Source organism: Carassius auratus, chromosome 40 (assembly GCF_003368295.1).
Source record: "Carassius auratus strain Wakin chromosome 40, ASM336829v1, whole genome shotgun sequence".
In the NCBI taxonomy this organism is placed as follows: Eukaryota; Metazoa; Chordata; class Actinopteri; order Cypriniformes; family Cyprinidae; genus Carassius; species Carassius auratus.
The window spans coordinates 2,552,538-2,573,757 of record NC_039282.1 but is presented as its reverse complement, the minus strand read 5'-3'; the positions used below and the strand labels follow the sequence as shown (position 1 = coordinate 2,573,757).

The following is a 21,220-nucleotide window of genomic DNA, read 5'->3' as shown; positions in this document are numbered from 1 at the left end:
TAAAAGACACAACAGCTGTTACTTCTGTTTATTCTCTCTTCAAATACACTTAGTGAAGTAGACAGTCACATGATATAGTGTTAAACATTAGTCCAGTTTCATCAGTTAAAACACTAACTGTACAGTACACCGGACCTCGGCTGGTGCGCATCATCTTCTATAGAAACAATCCTTTCAATAAACTCTAAAAACATCTGATCATTAAAAATTGTGCGTTAGGTAAAACTAGGAAAGGCACAAAGCTAGTGCATGATTGTAGATCTCTGCTCTCTAGATCTTCTCCAGCTCCTTGAGCAGCTCTCCGAAGCTGGTGACGTACCACGAGGCCTTCTCCTTCACCTGAGGACGCACCACATTCCCCCCGAAGCCTATGAAAGCACTCTGAGGAGACAGCACAGCATCAGCCTGAGCTCAGACTCGTGCTCACACTGGAGCAGACGCAGCACTCACCGCAGGAGGACAGGCCTCCAGATCCGTGGCTCCGTCTCCAACCATCACCACGTTCCTGAAGCCATACTCCTCCTTCAGCATGCTGATGACCCGCCCCTTCCCTCCGGACTGAGCTGTGGGCTGGGACTCGTCGAAGCCGGCGTACTCCCCTGCGGACACACACACACACACGTGTTAGTCTCCAGCTAGCGCCCGCGGCCTGTGAGCCGTCTGCAGCTCTCACACACACACTGGTGTTAGCCGGCTGCAGCTCTCTCTCTCACTCACACACACACACACACACACTGGTGTTAGCCGTCTGCAGCTCTCACACACACACACACACACTGGTGTTAGCCGTCTGCAGCTCTCACACACACACACACACACACACACACTGGTGTTAGCCGGCTGCAGCTCTCTCTCTCACACACACACACACACACACACACACACACACACACACTGGTGTTAGCCGTCTGCAGCTCTCTCACACACACACACACACACACACACACTGGTGTTAGCCGGCTGCAGCTCTCACCGTTGAAGAAGAACTTGAGGCGGTTAGCGTAGACGTGATGGAGAGGGATGCTGAGCTGCGAGGCCACGTGCTCCACGATGCAGCGGAAGCCTCCGGAGATGAGGAACACCTGGACGCCGCGCTGATGAAGCTTCTCCACCAGCTCCCTGACACACACACACACACATCATTACAGGTGTTGAGCTTCATCTCATGTCTACAGGTTTAGAGAAACTACCAATACAGTGCATATATTTAACAAAATGCAGTTGTTTTGGTTGATAATATTATTGTTGTTGTGTATTGAGACTTGAGCAGAACGGTCACTGTAAAACAGTCTAAATGAACCGCTCTGAAGCATCTCTCCAGGAACAGGACGGTTCACTCACTTGACCCCTGGGGTCAGCTGGGGCGGGTGGTCAGTGATCAGCTTGTTGACCTGCTCCCTCGAGCACTTGATGATGGACAGACGCTCACTCAGGGCTGTCTGGAATGAGACCGAGCCGCCCATGGCCTTCCGGGTCCTGCGGGTCACAGCACACTACATGAGCACTTGTGCACTAGCTAGGCTGCTCCAGCACACGTGTGTTAATGTGTTAATGTTTGTGTGTCTGTCTGAGGGACTCACATCTCCGTGACCGCGTCCCCGACGCCGCAGAACTTGGCGAGCTCGTCGATGCCCTCCTCGCGGATCACGGTGCTGTCCACGTCGAAGCAGACGGCGTCCGCGCGCCGGAACAGCTCCTGTGTGTGCGCCGCGGTGGTCATGCTGAGCACTGGTTAGTATGCAGCCGCGGAACCTAGAGTCTCAGAGCGGCAGCGAGGCGTTAAACGCGTTCATTCATCTGAGCAGTTATTGCATCAGCCTCAGGGGCTTCAGACGCGCTGCACAAACACCGGCACACACTCATACACAGCTCTGATAACATTTGCTCACAACAACACATCAACAAGACACTGAACTGTGTAAGTTCACGAGCTCTTATGAATGCGGCTTACCTGATGCACGGGCGGGGAGAGACGCCTCCGGTGTCCGCAGGAAAGCTCGCTTCACTCCGGCGAACAGTGCAGCTCTGAGTGGTGCGGGCTTCTGAGCCGGCCAATCACATCACACCCCTCACTCACCGACCGCGCTGATTGGTCAGGAGTCTCCAACAGGAAATACGAGTTAACTTTTTATTGTCTTTATTGAACACGTTCAGTATATAATTAAAACATGTATCCTACAAAATAAAATTACAACAGCAAGACCGGTGTCCTGATATTTCGTCCTACCAGGGCTTACTGCGCATGCGCACATCAATATTGCGTCAGTTTGTCACGCTGAACACATAATTACTGTCTTCGCATTACTGATTGGTTTAGAGACGGGATAGATATAGGCTTTAAATATAAACATTTTTATGTGTAGCATTTTTATTTATTGTTTATTTTTACTGTCCGTTTCAATGGGAGGTAGTAAAATTTGAGAGTAGCACAAATCGTCAGGACACCGGCTTTGATGAAGTTTCAGGGACTTAAAAAAAAAAAAAAAACACTCAACCTTGTCTTTGTTTTGTTTGTTCTTACCTAATTTCTAATTTGTTTCCAATTAGAGTGGGTGGAATGCACATCACAGAATTCCTTTTTTTTTTCAATATGCCAAGAATAAACTGATGCAGAAGGTCTGGGAACATTGTCCGCTTTCTTTAGTTTATTGCAGCACTGCTTTACTCATATCTACCATGTTAAAATAAAATAATAAATAGTTACAATACTATTACAGTTAGTTAAATCAAGACTTTTCTCCCTGAGAAAGAACGTTGAACTAAACATCTAAATACATGGATTCAGGTGAATCACCATGTCGCATATGCAAATATCGACTCAAATACAGAAACTTCATTAGCTGCCGTTTAAAGACTGTTGGCTGTCTGCCGTCCATTCACATGAACCCCTCGGGAGGATCACGCTGCCTCAGATCATCAGCCAGTCATTCATATCTACTGCCATCAAACACATTCATTCATCAGAATGAACTATACACCTTACAAGCCTGAGCTGTCCTGTAAAAGGCTCTTGTGCAATTGTTATAATTACCATTGTCTGTAAATCCAGCCAGGGTGTGTACGAGTTAGTTTCTCTCAGTTGCTAGTTTACATCTCACAATGAAGTTAGACAAGTTTTAGACACTTACATTAAGCAGATGCTTTTATCCTAAGCGACTTACTAATGAGGACAATAGAAGCAATCAAACCAACAAAAGAGCCATAGTATGTAAGTGCGGAAACAATTCCCGGTTAATTTAATGCATGTTTTTATGTAGGAGTCTAATGAGCCAAAAACATATACTTTCATCTGTCAGTGGCAAAAGTGCATTCAGTATCTGGTCTGACCTTTTGCAGCAGTAACAGCAGTAAGTGTTTCTAATAACTGTTGATCAGTCCTGCACAACCGCTCGTAGGATGTTTAGCCCATTCCTCAGTACAGAAGCACTTCAACACTGTGATGTTGGTGGGTTTCGTCACATGAACTGTTGCTTCAAGTCCTTACACAACACATTGGATTTAATTGGATTAAAGTTCAGACTTTCACTCGGCTATTCTGAAACACTCACTTTGTCCTTCTTTAACCGTTATTTGGAGTTTTCTTGGGGTCATTGTCTAGCTGCATGACCCACTTTTCTTTTGTTTGTCCACATGATCTTTAGTAAACTGCAGGACAACACCATTCTTGTTCTCCTGTTGGTTGGACTCCTAAACATTTCTATCAGCCAAAGTGGAAAATACCTTTAGTTGCTTAGAAGTTACCCTGGTTTCCTGTGTGTCTTTGCTGGTCAGACACTCCTGTGGAGGGTAACAATAGTGTGGCAACATGGTCACTATATCTTTTCTAATACATTAGAAGCTGTTCCCCCATTAAACTGAACTTGGAAAACAGTATGTCCAGCTATAGACAGGCCCTAAAAACTGCCAGGGCAGAGCATATACACAAACTCATAGAAAATAACCAAAACAATCCAAGGTTTTTATTTAGCACAGTGTTAACAAATTACCAGACGCCACCTGATTCAAATATTCCACCAACGTTAAATAGTAATGACTTTATGAATTTCTTCACTGATAAAATAGATAACATTAGAAATACAATAGTGAATGTAGATTCTACAGCGTCTAACACTTCAGTTTCATCCATCGCACCCAAAGATAAACTGCAGTGCTTTACAACCATAGGACAGGAAGAGCTAAATAAACTTATCACTGTATCTAAACCAACAACATGTTTATTAGATCCTGTACCCTCTAAATTACTGAAAGAGCTGTTACCTGTAGCCGAAGAACCCGCTTCTCAATATCATTAACTCGTCGTTATCTTTAGGTCACGTCCCAAAACCATTCAAGCTGGCGGTTATCAAGCCTCTTATTAAGAAACCAAAACTAGATCATAGTGAACTGGCAAATTATAGGCCTATTTCAAATCTTCCATTTATGTCTAAAAGTTTAGAAAAATTGTGTCTGCTCAATTGAGCACCTTCCTGCATAAAAATGATATGTATGAAGAATTTCAGTCAGGTTTTAGGCCCCACCATAGCACAGAAACTGCACTTGTTAAAATTACAAATGACCTGCTCCTTGCATCAGACCAAGGCTGCATCTCATTTCTAGTCTTACTTGATCTTAGTGCTGCGTTCGACACCATAGATCATGACATACTCATAGATCGATTACAAAACTATACAGGTATTCAAGGGCAGGCTCTAAGATGGTTTAGATCCTACCTGTCCGATCGCTACCATTTTGTTTACTTAAATGGGGAGTCATTTCATTTATCATCAGTAAAATATGGAGTGCCACAAGGATCCGTCCTAGGTCCCCTTCTATTTTCAATATACATGTTGTCCCTTGGTAATATTATTAGAAAATTCGAGATTATTTTCCACCGTTATGCTGATGATATACCAGATAAATCTGGGTGTTATATTAGACAGAAACTTGTCTTTTGAAAATCATATTTCCCATGTTACAAAAACTGCATTCTTCCATCTTAGAAACATTGCCAAGCTACGAAACATGTTATCTGTTTCTGATGCAGAAAAGCTAGTTCATGCATTCATGACCTCTAGACTGGACTATTGTAATGCACTTCTAGGTGGTTGTCCTGCTTCGTCAATAAACAAGCTACAGGTCGTCCAAAATGCAGCAGCTAGAGTCCTTACCAGGTCAAAAAAATATGATCATATTACCCCAATTTTACAGTCTCTGCACTGGCTACCTATTAAGTTCCATATCAGTTACAAATTATCATTAATTACCTATAAGGTCCTAAATGGTTTAGCTCCTGCGTACCTAACTAGCCTTCTACCACGCTACAACCCATCACGCTCCCTAAGGTCACAAAACGCTGGACTTTTGGTCGTTCCTAGGATAGCAAAGTCCACTAAAGGAGGTAGAGCTTTCTCACATTTGGCTCCCAAACTCTGGAATAGCCTTCCTGATAATGTTCGGGGTTCAGACACACTCTCTCTGTTTAAATCTAGATTAAAAACACATCTCTTTCACCAAGCATTCGAATAATGTATCTCTTAAATTGTGAGTGTAGTTGCATCTGATCAAATGTGCATTTTTATTCATTAGCTTGGGTTAAACTAATTTTACTTTGTTGGATCAGCAGCTCTGCTAATGATGTCTCTATGTGTTTCTCTGTTTCTGCTGGGATCTTCATCCCGTGGTAACTATGATTTACACAAGCTCCAGTCTGGATCCAGAACACCTGAGAAGAGATGATGCTGACCCTGAATCAACAACAGAACTAACTAATATTACTACAAGTGTGACTGCATCATATAATGATTGCTGTTAATAATGTTCAACGTCTGTTTGATTATGTCTTAAATATTATAAAGCTACTACTAAATATTGTAGAAGTTTGATTTTCTGTAAAGTTGCTTTGCAATGATTTGTATCGTAAAAAGCGCTATACAAATAAACTTGAATTTAATTTCCTCCATTTGTACATCTGTGGATTTGTGGAGTCAAAATTATTTAGAGATGTTTTTGTAATCTTTTCTAGCAACAGCTTGTTTGTGCCATGATTCACTTCCACAAACATAATCTGACTTTGACAGATCTTGGTTCTTCAAGTAAACTGCCATTCCACTGATTGAAAACATCTCTGAAAATAGACAAAGTATATATTTTTTCTCACTTGTTGGATTAAATTTTCTTTGTGAACTTGCAGGACTTAAAATCTGATGATCTTTTGGCCCTGGGGTTGTACGAGCCTGTTTAAATGCTGAAGGAAATCACCAGTGTGGAGGGAAGTGTTGATGATGTGAGTGAGTTCAGGTATTTCTGCAGGAGAAATGGCTTGAAGGAGATGAGATGGAATAGGATCAAGCGGGCAAGTAGTAGGATGATGGGAAAAGAGAATGATATGAAGGAGTTTCTGCTGGAAAGATGTGCGTGACAGATTGTAGTGTGGAAAATTGTGCACTGATGGTTTTTATTGTATTAAAAAATAATGTGGAAAAGTTGTCAGAATCGACAGGCTGTCAGAGTTGATGGAGGCAGGGGGGATAAAGGAGCGAGGAAAATGTTTTAATGAACATGCAAGAGTAAGACGAATCATTAATTTTGTTATGATAGTATGTCCTTTTATCAGTGGAGACATTAGCAGAGAAGGAAGAGAGGAGTGAGTGATACACATTAAGGTCGGGAGGATATTTTGATTTGTGCCACACTGTTTTCAGCAGCCCTGAGCTTGGAACAATGTTCACCATTAACATCAGATAACCAAGGGGCAGAAGGGGTGTTTGAGCTGGCCTGGAAGACAAGGAGCGGACACTGCTAAAATATACGTTTCACATCTCCTGATCACTAGGTGGCACTATGAGAAACTGTGTAGGTAGCCTCAAGTCATGGTTATAACACAACAAGGTTGGTCTCAAGATGTTAAAACATCGCGGAGATACAGCCTCATGTTCTTTTTTGCATTTTCTACGTCAAATATGTTTGCACATCACTTGAGAATGGTTTGATTAATCAACTTTAGTTCCTACACTTTTTGCCAGCATGATCTACACATGACATGAGCCAAACTTTGTGAAAATCAGAGAAACCCTCAAAGATGACCCTGAAAAAGTAGGTTTTCCAAACTTTCAATATTTGTTGCTTGACCCTTATAAATATTTAAGCCCAAAGCCATTAGACTGGTGCTTCCACTGAGATCTAAAAGCAGTATGTTTAGTGGCGACCTGTGTGAGACGATCTAACACAGCAGTGTCCTCTGGTCTGATCCAGGACTCGGTCAGGCACATGAGGTTCAGTCCTGAATGACTAGTGACCGATCTAATGTAATCTTCTTTAGACTGACGTTTACTGCAGACTGACGATTACAGAGGAATACAGGAAGACAAAGGAGTGTATTATTCACAATCACACTGACAACTCGTTAAATTAAAACATTTTACTTTTAGATACACAACAAACAGACACAGAAAAATAAAACTGCTTGGCACTTTAAAATCTGATTGAGACTAATGACAAACAGCAGCAATGGATCTGCAAACACCTCAGCGGTTCAGTTTGGCCCTCAGTTTCTCCAGAGTCTTCTGCAAGAGATAGAGAGACACATCACATCTCATCGTGTCCAGACCTTCAGTCATAAATCAGCCCACAAGCACAGACATGAAAAGATCCTCGTGAGGCAGATGTGAAGTGTGTGAGAAACCTGAATCAGCTGCAGGAATAATTGATGTGTGAGTGTCCTGCTCGTGTCTCACCTTCTGGAAGTCTCTGGCCTTCTCTCGGTTCTTAGCGTATGATTCCTGACGGCTCCGCAGCTCCTTCTTCTGTTTGACTTCCTCTAACTGATTGTACAATCTGAAAGGAAGTTCAGTTGTAAACCTTTAGACCTGAAGCCAGAGGGATCTAGTCGGTTGATGGCAGTCGTGTGCAGGTACCTGTGTGTGCGGTCGTACATCTTCTCCTCCTCACGGCGTCGGTGTTCATCAGAGCTGATCCGCACCTCAGACACACTCTTCAGTCGCTCAGCTGGAAGAGTGTGTGACACGTGTGTATTCAGCTTAGCTATCGTCTACAATTACACTCTAGACACTTTAACAATAGGGAATATGCTTACTCTCTGACTTCTTCATTTGATTTACCACCAACGACTGACACTTTACTTTCATGTGCAAGTTTCTTTATACATGAATCCCATAACCAAATATTCAAACTTGAACTCTAATCATTGTTTATACAGTGTGAACACATTCAAGGCACTTTAGACACCGCTTCTGTGCAGTGCAGAGATTTTGTGGGCACTGATTTAATTTGATTAACAGCCCCAAAGTGTCTGTAACTGAATTTACTGATTTAATGAAAGAATTAAACCTTAAGATGGAAAAAACGGTCTAAAATCAACACCCTTAACAAACTAAATACTGTCTAAAGGCAAAACAATTATAATCTGCAAGAATCAGAGAAGATCTCTGCTGTGGCCGTGTCAGGACTCCGGTCACCTGTGTGTGGTTTGGGATGGGTGCGTGCGCCGGCTCTGGACGCTCTCTCTCTGATCTGTGCGGCTCTGAGCGCTGATCTCTGAGCGAGACGATCCCTCCGGCGCTGCTGAGGAGCAGAAGAGCTCTGGAACTCCAGCAGCATCACTGAAACACACACAGTCAGGTGACACACAGCCCCACAAACACACCTGAGTGAGTCAAGAGCAGCGCTCACCCACCAGCTCCAGGGAACACCGCCTCGGACCCATCTGACCGGCTCGGTGATTCACCCTGCAGGAGACGGGGCTCGTTAGATCTGAGCGACACACACACACACACACACACACACACACACACCCCCCTCACCTCACGGCCGTCGCGCTCCTCCTCCCGCGCAGCACTTCCTGTGTCTGGAGTCTGTGTGAGGGAGAGCTCAGGGTCCTGCAGGGTTGACTCTGGCAGACTGATGAAGGAGATGGTGGACTCCTCCAGGATGCCCTTCACGTCTCCCGCCGCCTGAGACACAACCACAGTCATGTGATCTGAACCCAACTCTGGAGAGCATCAGATACACCTGAGTGATCCACTCCTGTTACTGACGGTTTGGTTCAGCACAGTTCAGACAACACTGGAAATCACTCATGTCTTTCTAAACCTGCATGCATCTCTAGCTGTATTTAGCATATTCTGGAAAACACTAGCGCGCACACACACACACACACACAACACTGGTTCTCATGAACTGCCATCGAATGAGGAATAATAATAAAAAATGCTAACTTTCAAGATGCTTCAATTCAAAGAGATCATAAAAGAGATCTATATGAATAGAGCAGTTTAATTCAAGTCTTCTGTAGAGACAACTGCTGTGTTTGATCAATACATTTCATTTGTGCTGAGAGCTCAAAGCGTGTGTGTGTGTGTGTGTGTGTGTGTGTGTGTGTGTGTGTGTGTGTGTGTGTGTGTGTGTGTGTGTGATGCACAAGAACAAACTCCAATGGCTCGCTCACACTCGGTTTACCGGATTTAAGCTCAAATAAGACCTGCACAAATAAAATTAATACCAGACAATGTCTGTGGTCACATGATATTAATAATTTAAGTGGTTTCAGATTGAAGTCTATATGTCGTAAGACTTGAACTGGTTTAGGAGCCGTACGGGTGTGTGTTCATACTTCTCACAGAAGCAGGTGTGTGTCAGACTCTACCTGTGCTCGCTCTAAGAGCTCGGTCAGGAGCAGCGGCTCGGGCTCTGAGGTCACTTCCTGTAGAGCGGTCTTGAGAGGGGAGCGTGGCATGAGGCTCGTGTCTGCAGCGGTGGGTGGAGCCACAGCGTCCGTGTCACAGAGGGACTCGTGGGTAAGAGAGAGCACATCCATGGAGATCTGCAGGTCCGGCTGAGACTGAAGCAGCGGCTCGACTCGGAGATACTGCAGGGATTGATCTGTCTCACACACTTCTGCTTCCAGCGGCACACACACAGCCCTCGAACAGTCTGCCGTCTCATTGGCAGTGACTTCAGACGGAAGAGGAAGAAACAGATCTGAAGCATCATCTACAACACAGAAGACAACACACTTCAGCTCCACTGAACACCAGAGCTAGAGCAGATCCTCCACACACTGTTAGAGCGTAACACCAGCAGGAGTGTGTGTGTGTGTGTGTGTGTTTACCCTGTGGATCATCAGACATCTGTGACTCTGACGGCTGGAGCGATGACCTGACCGGAGCGAAGCACAGCGCTGGACCTGCAGCTGGACACACACACACACACACAGAGTCAGAGCAGTCACACACACACACACACACACACACACGCAGAGCAGTCACACACACACACACACACAGAATCCCATCATCATCACCTGTGCTCAGGGTCAGTTCCTCCGGTCCATGGGTGAGGACACTGCTCTGGTCAAACACCTGAGATGAACCCATATCTGACGCTCTCCCGATCAACTGACTGACCACAGACGGCTCAGGAGAGGTGTATCTGGAGTGTGTGCTCTGGACGTGAGCGGTCCGGTCCTGCCCCACAGACGAGCGCTGGTCACCAGGCTCCTGCTCGCTCCGTCTGATGGATAACTGATCCGAGAGGTGCTGCAGGATCCGGTTCATAGCCTGGCTCCAGTCCTGACAGAGAGGAGCGGGAACAGAGTCAGAACTGACCAGATGCAGCATCACTTCCTGTTAGAGGAGCCAGCGCAGACGCTCTGCTCAGCTGTGCTCTACAGGGAGAGACTTCTCTACATAATCCATTCACAGTCTGGAGAAACGCTGTGTGTGTCTAAGATCACCATACGTGCACGTATACGCTTTCAGGAATCTGTTAAACCCTGGTGCGAGTCTTTGACAGTGTTTAAGACCCAATCCTCAGACGTGAAGAGATTCAGACTAACTGAACCACAGCAGAGAGTCGGTGTTAGACTTAATGTGTCTTTAAACTAAATCTTAACATTTATAAAAGATTCAATGCATTATTTGTGTTATCACTATATAGGTATTTAAATAATTCATCATTATAGGCTGTTGTCTTTAAATGATAAGTGACTGTCTTCCTGCTCTTCAGACTGATGAAGCACTAGTAAAGACCTGGGTGATGAACGTCAGCGGTCAGTCAGTGATCCTGGTTATAACACTCATCTCCTTCTCATCAAGTCTTTATTTTACACCAGATCACTTTCCTGAGATGACCAGACTCTGCATATAACATGATGTTCTTTAATAACATGAAACTGTATGTTAAATCACCCTCTCATTATTTACAGTGTTGATAGTTTTGTTTCTCAGTTTCTGATCAGAATGAAGCAGGAGAGGTTTCTGTGAGCGTCTCGAACCATGTATAGCACATACAACATGAGCTGGTGCTCTAAACGGTGCTCCGTGCACAGGGTCACACACACACACACACACACACACACGGTACCTGTGCTCCAGCGCTCGCATCAGCTCGCACTGCACCTGCAGATGATGAAGAGGAAGAGTCGATGTCTGGCTGAGGCTGCAGCGGCTGGAACACACCTGGAGAAAGAGAGGAGTCATCAGCACAGACACACACAGCCAGCTTCAGCACATCTGCATGATGACGGATTTGATGAAGATTACGGCAAAAACTGACCTATGCTATCTCCCTGCAATGCTTTAGCATATTCACAGGGTTCCTACAGGTTTCTAAAATTCAAGTCTTTTAAAGACCTTTTTCAGACCATTTATATATAAAAAAAATAATACCCATTTCACGTACCTAACAGCAAAGAAAAACAAAATCCTTCAACTTGTGTTCATTTATTTTTCAAATGTGGAATGTGGTAAAAGATAAGCCAAGCAGGTGTGAAAATAAGTTTCAATAGGCCACAAGAAAGTTTGCCGAACAATGTGGAGTTGTTTTTTAACATTAGCTAGCTACTAATTCCATGCTGGGAATATGGGGAACTGAGAGACCCCTGAACAATAAACATGGACAATTAGAACTCAACAATACATTAACTTAAGAAACACAGTCAACTCCTGAGCTCTTCACTCAAGGACAGCCAGATGATTGTGTTAAGAGTCCACAACACCTCGGCTTTCATTGTTGGTGTGGACCCAAAAGCTGTGTAGATCCACTCTAGTTGTGGTCATAGCTGAAGGGTCTGCAGCGCTAGCAGCTAGCTGGCTAACATTAGTTGGCTGAAACACGCAGGCGATGGAAGGAGTTTGTTTTTGTCCATTCAGAGCGTTCATGTGCTTGGACGACTTGGCATGAGACTCTAATGCCTTCATTCCTCTTTGTACCTAGCTGAAACCTTTTTGTGCATATGGTGCAAAGAGCCTCAAAAATGTTGCTGTCCCCTGGTTTTAACCAATGATGAAAAGAGTTTTTATCCAGCCATGATTCATTAAATTTACATTTCCCCATAACCTCAGAATTAAATTGGTAGCTAGCTAACGTAAAATCTAACGTTAAAAATATAACTGCGTCAGTCAACCTTTCCTGTGGAATGCTGAGATGTTATTTGATTTTTCGCGCTTCTCCTTCGCTTGTTGCTTGAGGTCTGTGTTGTGTTGCTGTAGCACGTGATCTTCATTTACTGAAGGCATCATGTGTTCACAGTATTGTGTGATGTGAACCGGGGCTGCGTTGCATTCTCAATTATTGGCTCCGCCACTCTTTATTTATACTATGTCATTTAATCTAAATAACCGTGGCTGACAAATGAAACTTTTGAGGAAAATTATAATACAGAGAAGTTACATACAGCACAATTTTTAAGACCCAGACATCAAAATTCAAGCCTTTTTAAGGTATTATTTCCAAATTAATAAATTCAATGCTTTTTAAGACCCCCCGGGAACCCTGAATTCAGCTCAAACGTGGTGTGTGTTATGACAGCCATTCCAGCACAGCTTCAGCACGGGGCCATCTAGTGATCAGGAGGAATCATTTCTCTAACATACAGCATACTGACATCAAATCATGTTAAACTGTCCCATGTCTGCAATTCTGAGCACTGGCCATGTTCAATCTTGAGGTGAAATGCTGTATTTTATAGACACACTGACATATTACAAAAGATGGGATGCATCATCCCCACTGTACTCTAAAATTACTCCGTTTCAGGACAGTGCTGCCATGTGATCACACAGGGTTTACCTATCACGGTCTTGACCGAATCCTTGGGTCAAACTGATATACTTACACACACACACACACACATACATATACATATATATATACATATATATATATGTGTGTGTGTGTGTGTGTGTGTGTGTGTGTGTGTGTGTGTGTGTGTATGTATAAATGCATAAAGGGTCATCTTCAGGCCAGGCCTGGAATTTTTTTTAATGTTTATAGACTAATTTGTACTGCTCCCCACATCCACAGACTGAAGACATGATGTCTAAATGCATCTGTACAGCACACTTGTGTCACTGTCACTCAACACATCAGTTTGGGTGTGGTGTAACTGCAAGTACAATGAAGTGAATATTTAAAAATCAGCTCTGGTGCATGCTAGCAGATGGAGCTGGAGGTCAGAGGTCACCTGAGAGCTCTGTGCTGGACAGTGCTGTGTCTGTACTCTGAGAGTCTCCGTCCTGCACTGACGTCTCCTCCTGAAGCGCACTGGACCAGGACTGAGACGCTCCTGCACACAGCACACAGCACACGTGAGCGTCTCTGCTTCCTGCACACGCCTCACATGACAAACCAATCACATGTTTACCTGAGCTGGCTCCTGCGTGGCTCAGAGAAGCCCTCAGCTCTTGGCTGTATTTATCTATGATCTGCTGCACAGAGTCTCTCATTTCCTGTGTCTGGTCAGTGGTCATGTGACAGGAACTGGATTTGGGTGACAGGCCACACACATCAGGCTCGGTGCAGAGATGAGACGCTTCTGAGAAAGAAACACACACTCGTACAGGACTGATCCGCATGCTTCCAGAATAAAGTCTGAGAGAGAATGAGGATTAAACACCTGAAGTGACATAACTGGGCTCACGGTCACTAGTGGAGTAGCTTCCTGTCGAGATCGTAGTGGACGAGAGGTAGTCTGGATCCACAGCACCCAAACACTAGCAAACACACACAGAGAACGGATTTACACAGCGTGATCGTGATCACACACACACACACACACACACAGAGAGACAGACACTGAGCTCAGTTCAAGTGTAGAGACCTTCATTATTATACATGTGTTTTTCACATGTACTTTAGGTACAAAAGACTATCATCATTGCTCAGACACACACACACACACACACACTAACATACAAACAAAAGATGCACAGACAGAACCACACACACACACACACACACACACACACACACAGAGCTCAGTTCAAGTGTAGAGACCTTCATTATTATACATGCGTTACATGTACTTTAGGTACAAGACACTATCATCATCGCTCGCGCACACACACACACACCCCCACACATACAAACACACACACAGCTTCTCTAGCATAATCACTGGTGTGACTGACGCAGGCTCAGATTTGGCTAGTCTTCATCACTGATCCTCACACCGGTGGATCTCAGATGAGCCGTCAGAGAGGTCATGGGTCACACCAGCACATCATCAGAGACACTGAGCAGTCTTACCTCTTGCTGCTGATTCACGCTGGACGGACCTAAGAAGTGAACAGCACCAGAAGAGTTTTAGCTTTTTTGCATGTAAGTGAAGGAAATCTAAGAGAAGTCACCCAGTGGTTGAGATCCACCAGACAGACAGCGCACATTTAAGAGGTTTTCACACCAACAAACACATCAAGAAGAACTGGGAGAGAACAAACACTGGTTTAGGGCATCACAGGGCTTTTCCTGTGTCCTCAGTGACTATAGATTATTATTATTAATATGAGTTCAGCGTTAAACCAGATCTTAATCACTCCTGAAATAATGTAGAAGCAACTAACAGCAACACATGACAGCCTTAGCAAAGGTAACAAAGGGAAGCAGGCTTAGCAGATGGACAAACACACAAGAGATGGATTTCTATCAAACACACTGTATCTGGGCAGCTCTGTTCTGCACACACACACACACACACACACACACACACACACACACACACACACACAATCCAGCAGGAGCAGATGAATGTGTGGCTCTTCTTACTCGCTGAGGCTGAGGCGTCACACAGGAGCGTCTCTCTCCAGGACATGCGGCTGATCCTGCCCGTGACCTGTGACCTTGGACTCCCGCTGTGACCGTCTTCAGAGGAGACGGCGGGCAGAGACGTGCTGCTGGACTGCAGCTCTGCAGGAGCCAATCACAGAGCAGACAGGTCACATGAGGTCTGACACACCTGCTGAACGAGGACATGAGCTGGAGCTGGTGTACCTGCGTCCAGGCTGATGTTGACCGGTGAGTCCACTTCCTGTATAGCACTGAGTTCATGCTGCTCCATCTGCTGTAAGAAGGCCAAACGGGCGGGAGGACGAGACACTGGGGGCTTCACTCGCCCACGATGCACTGGGGCTGGATCACACACAGAGCCTACAACAGATCAACACACAATAATGAGCTGGATGTGTCTACTGCTTTTAGAATCAGTTTTAGCCCAACTTCAACTTTGTGTGTTTGACTGAGCAAGTGTGTGTGTGTGTGTGTGTGTGTGTGTCACTCAGTTCACCGTTTGAGAGGACTGTGGTGGTGTGTGTGGCTCCGTCCCGTTGGCTGGGTGCCGTCAGGGTTTCGGTGTGGCCGTTAGCGTCCTCAAAGGCATTTAGCAAAGTGTTCAAAGTGATCCGGTCTGTCTGAACATCACTGAAGCTCGACGCTGAACCCTGTCAGAAGAACAGCGCTTTACTGAAGGACTCAATGTGATGCACAAATCAAAACACAGGGGCTTGAACACAGCTTCCCAAATCAAAATCCTGCTTCATGATTTCTTCCTCCTGGTCATTTACCCTCTCGAATGTGGAAATACAGCAGAAACGTGCCGTGTTTGGTGAGGTGAGGTTCACCTGTCTGTCTGCTGTGATCAGAGCCTGCAGGAAGTGTCTCTGTCTCTGTGTCTCCACACACATCTGCTCGGCCCGCACTGATCCACTGACCTCAGAGGAGCGTGATGCAGGCTGCTGCCGGCTGCGCAGGAGCTCCAGAACCACAGACGGCGGAGGAAGAGGACGACCTGACCAGACCGGTCCATCCTGCGGTGCGCTGGCTTCAGATCCAGAGGCGTGTGTCTGCTGAGGAGAACAGAAGCTGTGAGGATAGTGAGTGACCAGGACGGGGAGGGACCGTGTTTCCACTCACCTGTGACGCAGCAGGATGCAGCACATGAGCGTCAGGGCTGAGAGGACGCTGGGCAGATGGAGTCTCCAGAGGAACAGACACTGCTGCTGATGTGCTGCTGATGGTGTGTCGCAGCTTCAGAGTGTGCTGATACTCCTCCAGCCGTCGACGAGCTTCTTCAACACACTTCTTATGAAGTCTGCAGAGAAGAGCGCAGGCAAACGCTCACACACAGACTGGGTCAGGTGTATTACTGCAGCAGTGTGTGTGTGTGTGTGTGTGTCAGACCTGTTCTGCTCCAGGAGCCTCTGCTGGTACTGATGCAGTCTCTGAGTCTGCGTCACGTCAGACTTCACCTGAACGCACACACACACACACACACACACACGCACACACACACACGCCGTTAGCTAGAAACACAGTTCACCTAAAAAGATCTTTCCTGTCATCATTTAATCACTATTACTACACAACATCAATGAATTTATCACAAATGTACAAATTTACAGGAAAATCCACACATTTTTACAGAAAGATGAGCATGAATAAAATCTACTTAAATTCAAAGAGCACTGAAGTGTGCGAGACGTGAGTTTAAATTGTATTGCTTCACAGAGGTATATGATGTCACACTGTGTGTGTGTGTGTGTGTGAAGATGCTGCGCAGTGCACATGAGCTGAGGTACACTTCAACAGATTTCAGCAGTGAACGCTGTGTAGGGAGCAGGTTATCTGAATCAGGTGTGTTTGACAGCACATGGTGTGAAGGAGCGCACCTCTGCAGGCGGTTCAGGAAGTGTAGTGCTCTGCCGGTGAGCAGCTTCCTGCAGTGTGGCGCTGGTCTGCTGAGAGTGTCTCAAACGCTGCTCGAGCTCACGCCGTTTCTCCTCCAGCTCCTCCAGCAGAGCCAGCTGCTCCTTCTGCTGCTTCAACAGCGCCTCCACCTGCCGAGGACGTGCAGACACATCACATTACACACACATCGGTGCTACGCTGCAGTCTCTTCATACGGTCTACAATTATTATTAAATTATTATTATTAAGTACAAGTTGCAACTGCGCCATCGTTTAACCAGTATTATCAGTTATTACTCATCTAACCTACATGATCTGCTCAAACACGTGCAGCTTTTTAAATAAGGGAAATTGCTGCAGGAGCATAGCTAGTTGAACTATGGGAAAACTTTTCCAGGCCTGGAAATTGCCATTTTGAAGTCATTCCATGACTTTTCCAGGTTTCTCCAGTGAACCCTGTTCTAAACGGATGCTAAAAGCTAGCAGATGAAGCGGTTTAAACTCAGATGAGCATTAGTCTGGTGAGTGTGATCTCGTCCTCGTGAGGTCTGAGCTCAGGTCAAGTGTAGACACCTTCATCGAGCACATGTGTGTTTCACAAGCACTTCAGGAAGAGTAGAGTCTCATCACAGCTCAGCCACTGGAACACACTCTCAGTGATCATCCTCACAGAGCAGACGGGACGGTCCTAACTCACATGAGTCTGCTGGTCTATGTGTGCGCCCCTCTCGCCCTCGTCCGGCCGCAGCACTGTTCCTGCCAGCACCGCTTCATCACTGACATCAGGAGCTGAGGGAGCAGATCAGAGGAGACATCACAACACACGGCCGCTGGAGCGGTTCACACAGTTAAAGGGTCAGCTCCTGCACGGTCGTGTGTGCTAGGATCTTGGTGTAGAAACACTGCATGCTCACCGTTCTGTGTGTGTGTGGTGTGTGTGCTGGGCGTCTCCTGCTCGGATGATTGTTCCCGGCTGCTGAAAGATCCTGTTTCCACACTCAAGGCCTTGTCCTGTGTGTCGGGGTCAGGTGAGGTCAGTGGTGTGCGTGTGGTCAGCTGCCGGCTCCGGTGATCTCTCTGTCTCCTGATGCGCTCCAGCAGTCTGCTCAGAGCCTGTCTGCCTGGATCAGCCGGAGGAGCGGAGGACACTGCTGAAACACAGAGAACATCACTACAGTTCAGGTCTCACCTGCGGTCGCATCAGGTGACACGTCACTCTCTGATTGGCTGCTCACCAGCTGTTTCAGCGCCTGGGGTCTCTGGCTCCTCCTCTTCAGGTGCACATTCAGGGTCAAGGGTCACGTCCAGCTCCTCATCATGACTAGAGGTGGACAGAGGAGGAAGAGGTTCGGGCACCAGCTGCAGCACCAAGTCACCTTTGACCTCTGGAGAAGTTCACATGATGGAGACAGGTTAATATGACATCACTCAACACAAGCGCTGCAGCACACATTCTGATCATCATCCAGGAGCACGTGTGTGTGATGAGGTGGAGAACATACTGCGCTCCTCCGTGCACACGTCCTGGAACACCATCTCCAGCTCCCGCTGATGCTCGTCCTGCAGCTCCTGCTGTCTGTAGAGAGGCTGGAAGATCTGCGCTGGGACACTGTTCACCGTCTGTCTGCGGCGCATCAGATCAGCCTGCTGCAGACGCTCCAGCTCACAGAGCAGACGCTCACGCTCCTGCGCACACACACACACACACACGTCTCACAGCGTGAGGACTGTTTCACCTCTCATGAAAGCAGAATTACACACAGCGTGATGTTGAATTGTCCGTTCTGATGAGTATTGATGTAAACACAGTTGATGATGTCTTCAGTGAATGTAAACAGCAGAATAAAAGAGTCACACATTCAGATTTAAAGAGACAGCAGCCTAATTTAGTTGTTATTGTCTGAGTCAGTGGTGTAAATCAAGACTCACTGCTCTTGACTGAAAAACTTGAGTAGCTCTAAAGATTCATCTAAACTTATAGAAATGTCTGCTTGGAAGGATGAAGAACATGGTAAACAAGTTGCTGGAGTGCATAGTTAGCCTATACAACCACTCGTTTTTCATTTAATGTAGGCCATGCTCTTGTTCAGATGACTCAAACATGACTGAACTCTCTGAGTGTGAGCGGTGTGTCGGAGTCCTGCGAGCTCGACCTGTGTGTGCTGCTCTGTCCTCAGCGCGTGGTTTCCTCTCAGACGAGCTTTCTCCAGCCGCTCCTGTGTGTCACGAGCTTCCTGTCGCCTCAGCTCCTCCAGACGCTGGATCTCCTGCGCCGCGGCCTGACGAGCGCTCGGCTGAGACACACAACCACAGCACTGATCCACACCAGCACGAGCAAACACTCAACAGCTTCAGGGTTAAAAACCCTGAGGACAATCAATAACTATATGAACATAAAAGCAGAAGTATATTTCCCGTGTGTGGGCTCTCTGGTGCTTGTACCTGCGGCTCGGGGTCCGTCTCTCGCTCCACAGCGGTCTGGGTCATGTGACAGTGTGTGAGAGAGAAGCGCTCTGCTGCGGCTGACCTCAGCGGACGGGTCTTCGTCTCGATGCTCTGAGAGAGAGGACACAGCACAGTAATGACGCGTGTGTGGAGATCTCTCACAGCTGATGGTGTGGAGGAGAGCAGACTGTACCTCCACTGGGTTTGGAGGAGGAGGAGGAAGACTGGCCACTCTCTCCGCTCTCCTCTTCTCCTCCAGCAGAGCCTTCCTCCGTGCTTCAGCCTGCCTGTTAACACAATCAGTCACAGCTTACACACGTCTAACTGGGTCCCAACACAATCTACCTGGTCAAACTCCCATCATGAAGAGAGATGAGTGCGGACCGGCGCTGCTGCTGCTCTTCCTGATGTCTGCATGTGCTGAGCTCTCTCAGAGCCTCCCGATGTCTCTCCTCCGCACGCTCCTGCCTCTCCACAGTCCTCTGAGCCCGCGCCTGCAGATCCGGCTCCTGCACACGCACACACAGCACTGCTTAAACAGCTCACTGAAAACACGTGATCTGCAGTGAATGGGTGCCTTCAGATAAAAACATCACTATAATCTTATTGGTTTCTTACAAACATGCATCTTTTGTCTTCTCCAGATGTTCACTGATGGACTGGAGTGCTGTGGATTATTGTGATGTTTTTATCAGACTCTCATTCTGACGGCACCCATTCACTGCAGAGCATCCATTTATGAGCCACTGATGCAATGCTGAATTTCTCCAGATCTGATGAAGAAACATGGACTGCAGCGTGGAAGAAACATGGACTTTTGGGTGAACAGTTCCTCTAAAGTACCAGACTAAACCAGACAGACCAAACCCTCTCTGATGACCCCGGTCTCACTCACGTTCTCCTGAGCGCTGCGGTGTCCGTGTCCCACAGATCCCAGGCTGTGCTGGTAGTGTGTGGATAAAGCCTGTAGTCTGAGCATCTGCTGCTGCTGCCACTGGAGCTGTAGAGAGTCTGCGAGGGACTGCAGCTGCTGCTGTCTGCGCTCCTGCACCTGTGTGCGCACCTGCCGAGCGATGAAGCGCTCCTGCTCGCGCACCTGCACACGCACACACACAGACACAGAACACACAGAGAGTCACACACACACAGAACACACACAGAGTCAAACAGACAGAACACACCGCACAGTCTCGGCCTGCTACAAAGGATGTGTCCCTTATTACTCTGGCACATAACATACTTGTACGCGCTAAGTTACACATCTGAGCACATTTCATAAACAGCAACTGTAACATTACTGCAGTACTTTTCATAATACACAAAGCTTCGTTATGTTCTTGTTCATGATATCTTCATCTTCTAGCCTCGCAGTCGTCTTTAGAAGTGTATAAAGTACGTTAGTCACACAAGAGCGTGTAAACCGAGGCAGCGGTCTCTGAAACATTGAACACATGAGGAGCAGTTAACGTTACCTCACCGCGGTGTTATTGTTCTCTGACCTGCTGCAGGCGAAGCTTCCTCCTCCGGTGCAGCTCCTCTCTCTCCAGCTGCGCCTCCTCATTGGGACTGAGCCTCACACTAACTCTTCCCCTCATCTCTTCACACACAGAGCCGTGCTGTGTGACAGAATCAACTCTCACTTCTCGAGACGCTTCTGTTTCATCGACTCCTGTCAACAAACTCCAACGGTTCCTTCAAAGCCGCGTCACTTCCGCTATTTAAACCGCCCTCGGAACGGCGAGCGTTTTGGCTTGAAATGTTTATTTACGAAACATACAGCAAAAATTAATTCGTACGAGCGACATAAAGTGCAACAGTT

General features: G+C 46.4%; 2 protein-coding genes across 11 annotated transcripts; both read right to left on the bottom strand.

Moving 5' to 3' along the window:
• Positions 1–13: 13 nt before the first annotated feature.
• On the bottom strand, positions 14–3,456 carry psph (phosphoserine phosphatase). 5 transcript variants are annotated; one of them, XM_026225961.1, is made up of 7 exons: positions 3,328–3,456; positions 1,952–2,101; positions 1,581–1,837; positions 1,342–1,476; positions 974–1,119; positions 451–599; positions 14–381 (listed from the first exon to the last, which is right to left on the bottom strand). In XM_026225961.1, the coding sequence occupies exons 3-7, from the start codon at positions 1,718–1,720 to the stop codon at positions 271–273; spliced, it is 681 nt and encodes a 226-aa protein (XP_026081746.1). In that variant the 5' UTR covers positions 1,721–1,837; positions 1,952–2,101; positions 3,328–3,456; the 3' UTR covers positions 14–270. The 5 variants fall into 5 exon arrangements, with proteins under 5 accessions (XP_026081746.1, XP_026081743.1, XP_026081745.1 ...); XM_026225958.1 differs by having other exon boundaries at positions 1,581–1,759; positions 3,328–3,455; XM_026225960.1 differs by having other exon boundaries at positions 1,581–1,752; positions 3,328–3,455.
• A 3,925-nt stretch (positions 3,457–7,381) lies between these two features.
• cep295 (centrosomal protein 295) lies at positions 7,382–21,147 on the bottom strand. Of its 6 annotated transcripts, none has more exons than XM_026225945.1 (31): positions 20,901–21,147; positions 20,297–20,497; positions 19,786–19,910; positions 19,595–19,688; positions 19,399–19,512; positions 19,110–19,250; positions 18,459–18,642; positions 18,192–18,341; positions 17,871–18,107; positions 17,654–17,745; positions 16,938–17,105; positions 16,450–16,517; positions 16,183–16,360; positions 15,891–16,115; positions 15,557–15,710; positions 15,265–15,420; positions 15,040–15,180; positions 14,524–14,552; positions 13,892–13,988; positions 13,640–13,810; positions 13,460–13,561; positions 11,359–11,453; positions 10,298–10,565; positions 10,106–10,186; positions 9,641–9,987; positions 8,799–8,948; positions 8,672–8,723; positions 8,454–8,597; positions 7,893–7,983; positions 7,713–7,812; positions 7,382–7,541 (listed from the first exon to the last, which is right to left on the bottom strand). In XM_026225945.1, exons 1-31 carry the CDS (start codon positions 20,994–20,996, stop codon positions 7,503–7,505), a joined length of 4,290 nt encoding a protein of 1,429 aa, XP_026081730.1. In that variant the 5' UTR covers positions 20,997–21,147; the 3' UTR covers positions 7,382–7,502. The 6 variants fall into 6 exon arrangements, 5 of the variants coding, with proteins under 5 accessions (XP_026081730.1, XP_026081733.1, XP_026081734.1 ...); XM_026225948.1 differs by having other exon boundaries at positions 10,106–10,180; XM_026225949.1 differs by having other exon boundaries at positions 15,981–16,115.
• Positions 21,148–21,220: the final 73 nt, after the last annotated feature.

What these genes read in the sequence shown, in the direction of transcription:
- psph (XM_026225961.1), bottom strand. Translation starts at nt 1,720, where the DNA reads ATGACCACCGCGGCGCACACACAGGAGCTGTTCCGGCGCGCGGACGCC. An exon ending in GGGGACGCGGTCACGGAGAT is followed by an intron (nt 1,477 to 1,580) that starts GTGAGTCCCTCA and finishes TGTGACCCGCAG; the next exon opens with GACCCGGAAGGCCATGGGCG. An exon ending in CCTCAAGTTCTTCTTCAACG is followed by an intron (nt 600 to 973) that starts GTGAGAGCTGCA and finishes GTGTGTCCGCAG; the next exon opens with GGGAGTACGCCGGCTTCGAC.
- cep295 (XM_026225945.1), bottom strand. Translation starts at nt 20,996, where the DNA reads ATGAGGGGAAGAGTTAGTGTGAGGCTCAGTCCCAATGAGGAGGCGCAG. An exon ending in TTCCTGAACCGCCTGCAGAG is followed by an intron (nt 16,518 to 16,937) that starts GTGCGCTCCTTC and finishes GTGTGCGTTCAG; the next exon opens with GTGAAGTCTGACGTGACGCA. An exon ending in GGCGGTGTTCCCTGGAGCTG is followed by an intron (nt 8,598 to 8,671) that starts GTGGGTGAGCGC and finishes TGTGTGTTTCAG; the next exon opens with TGATGCTGCTGGAGTTCCAG.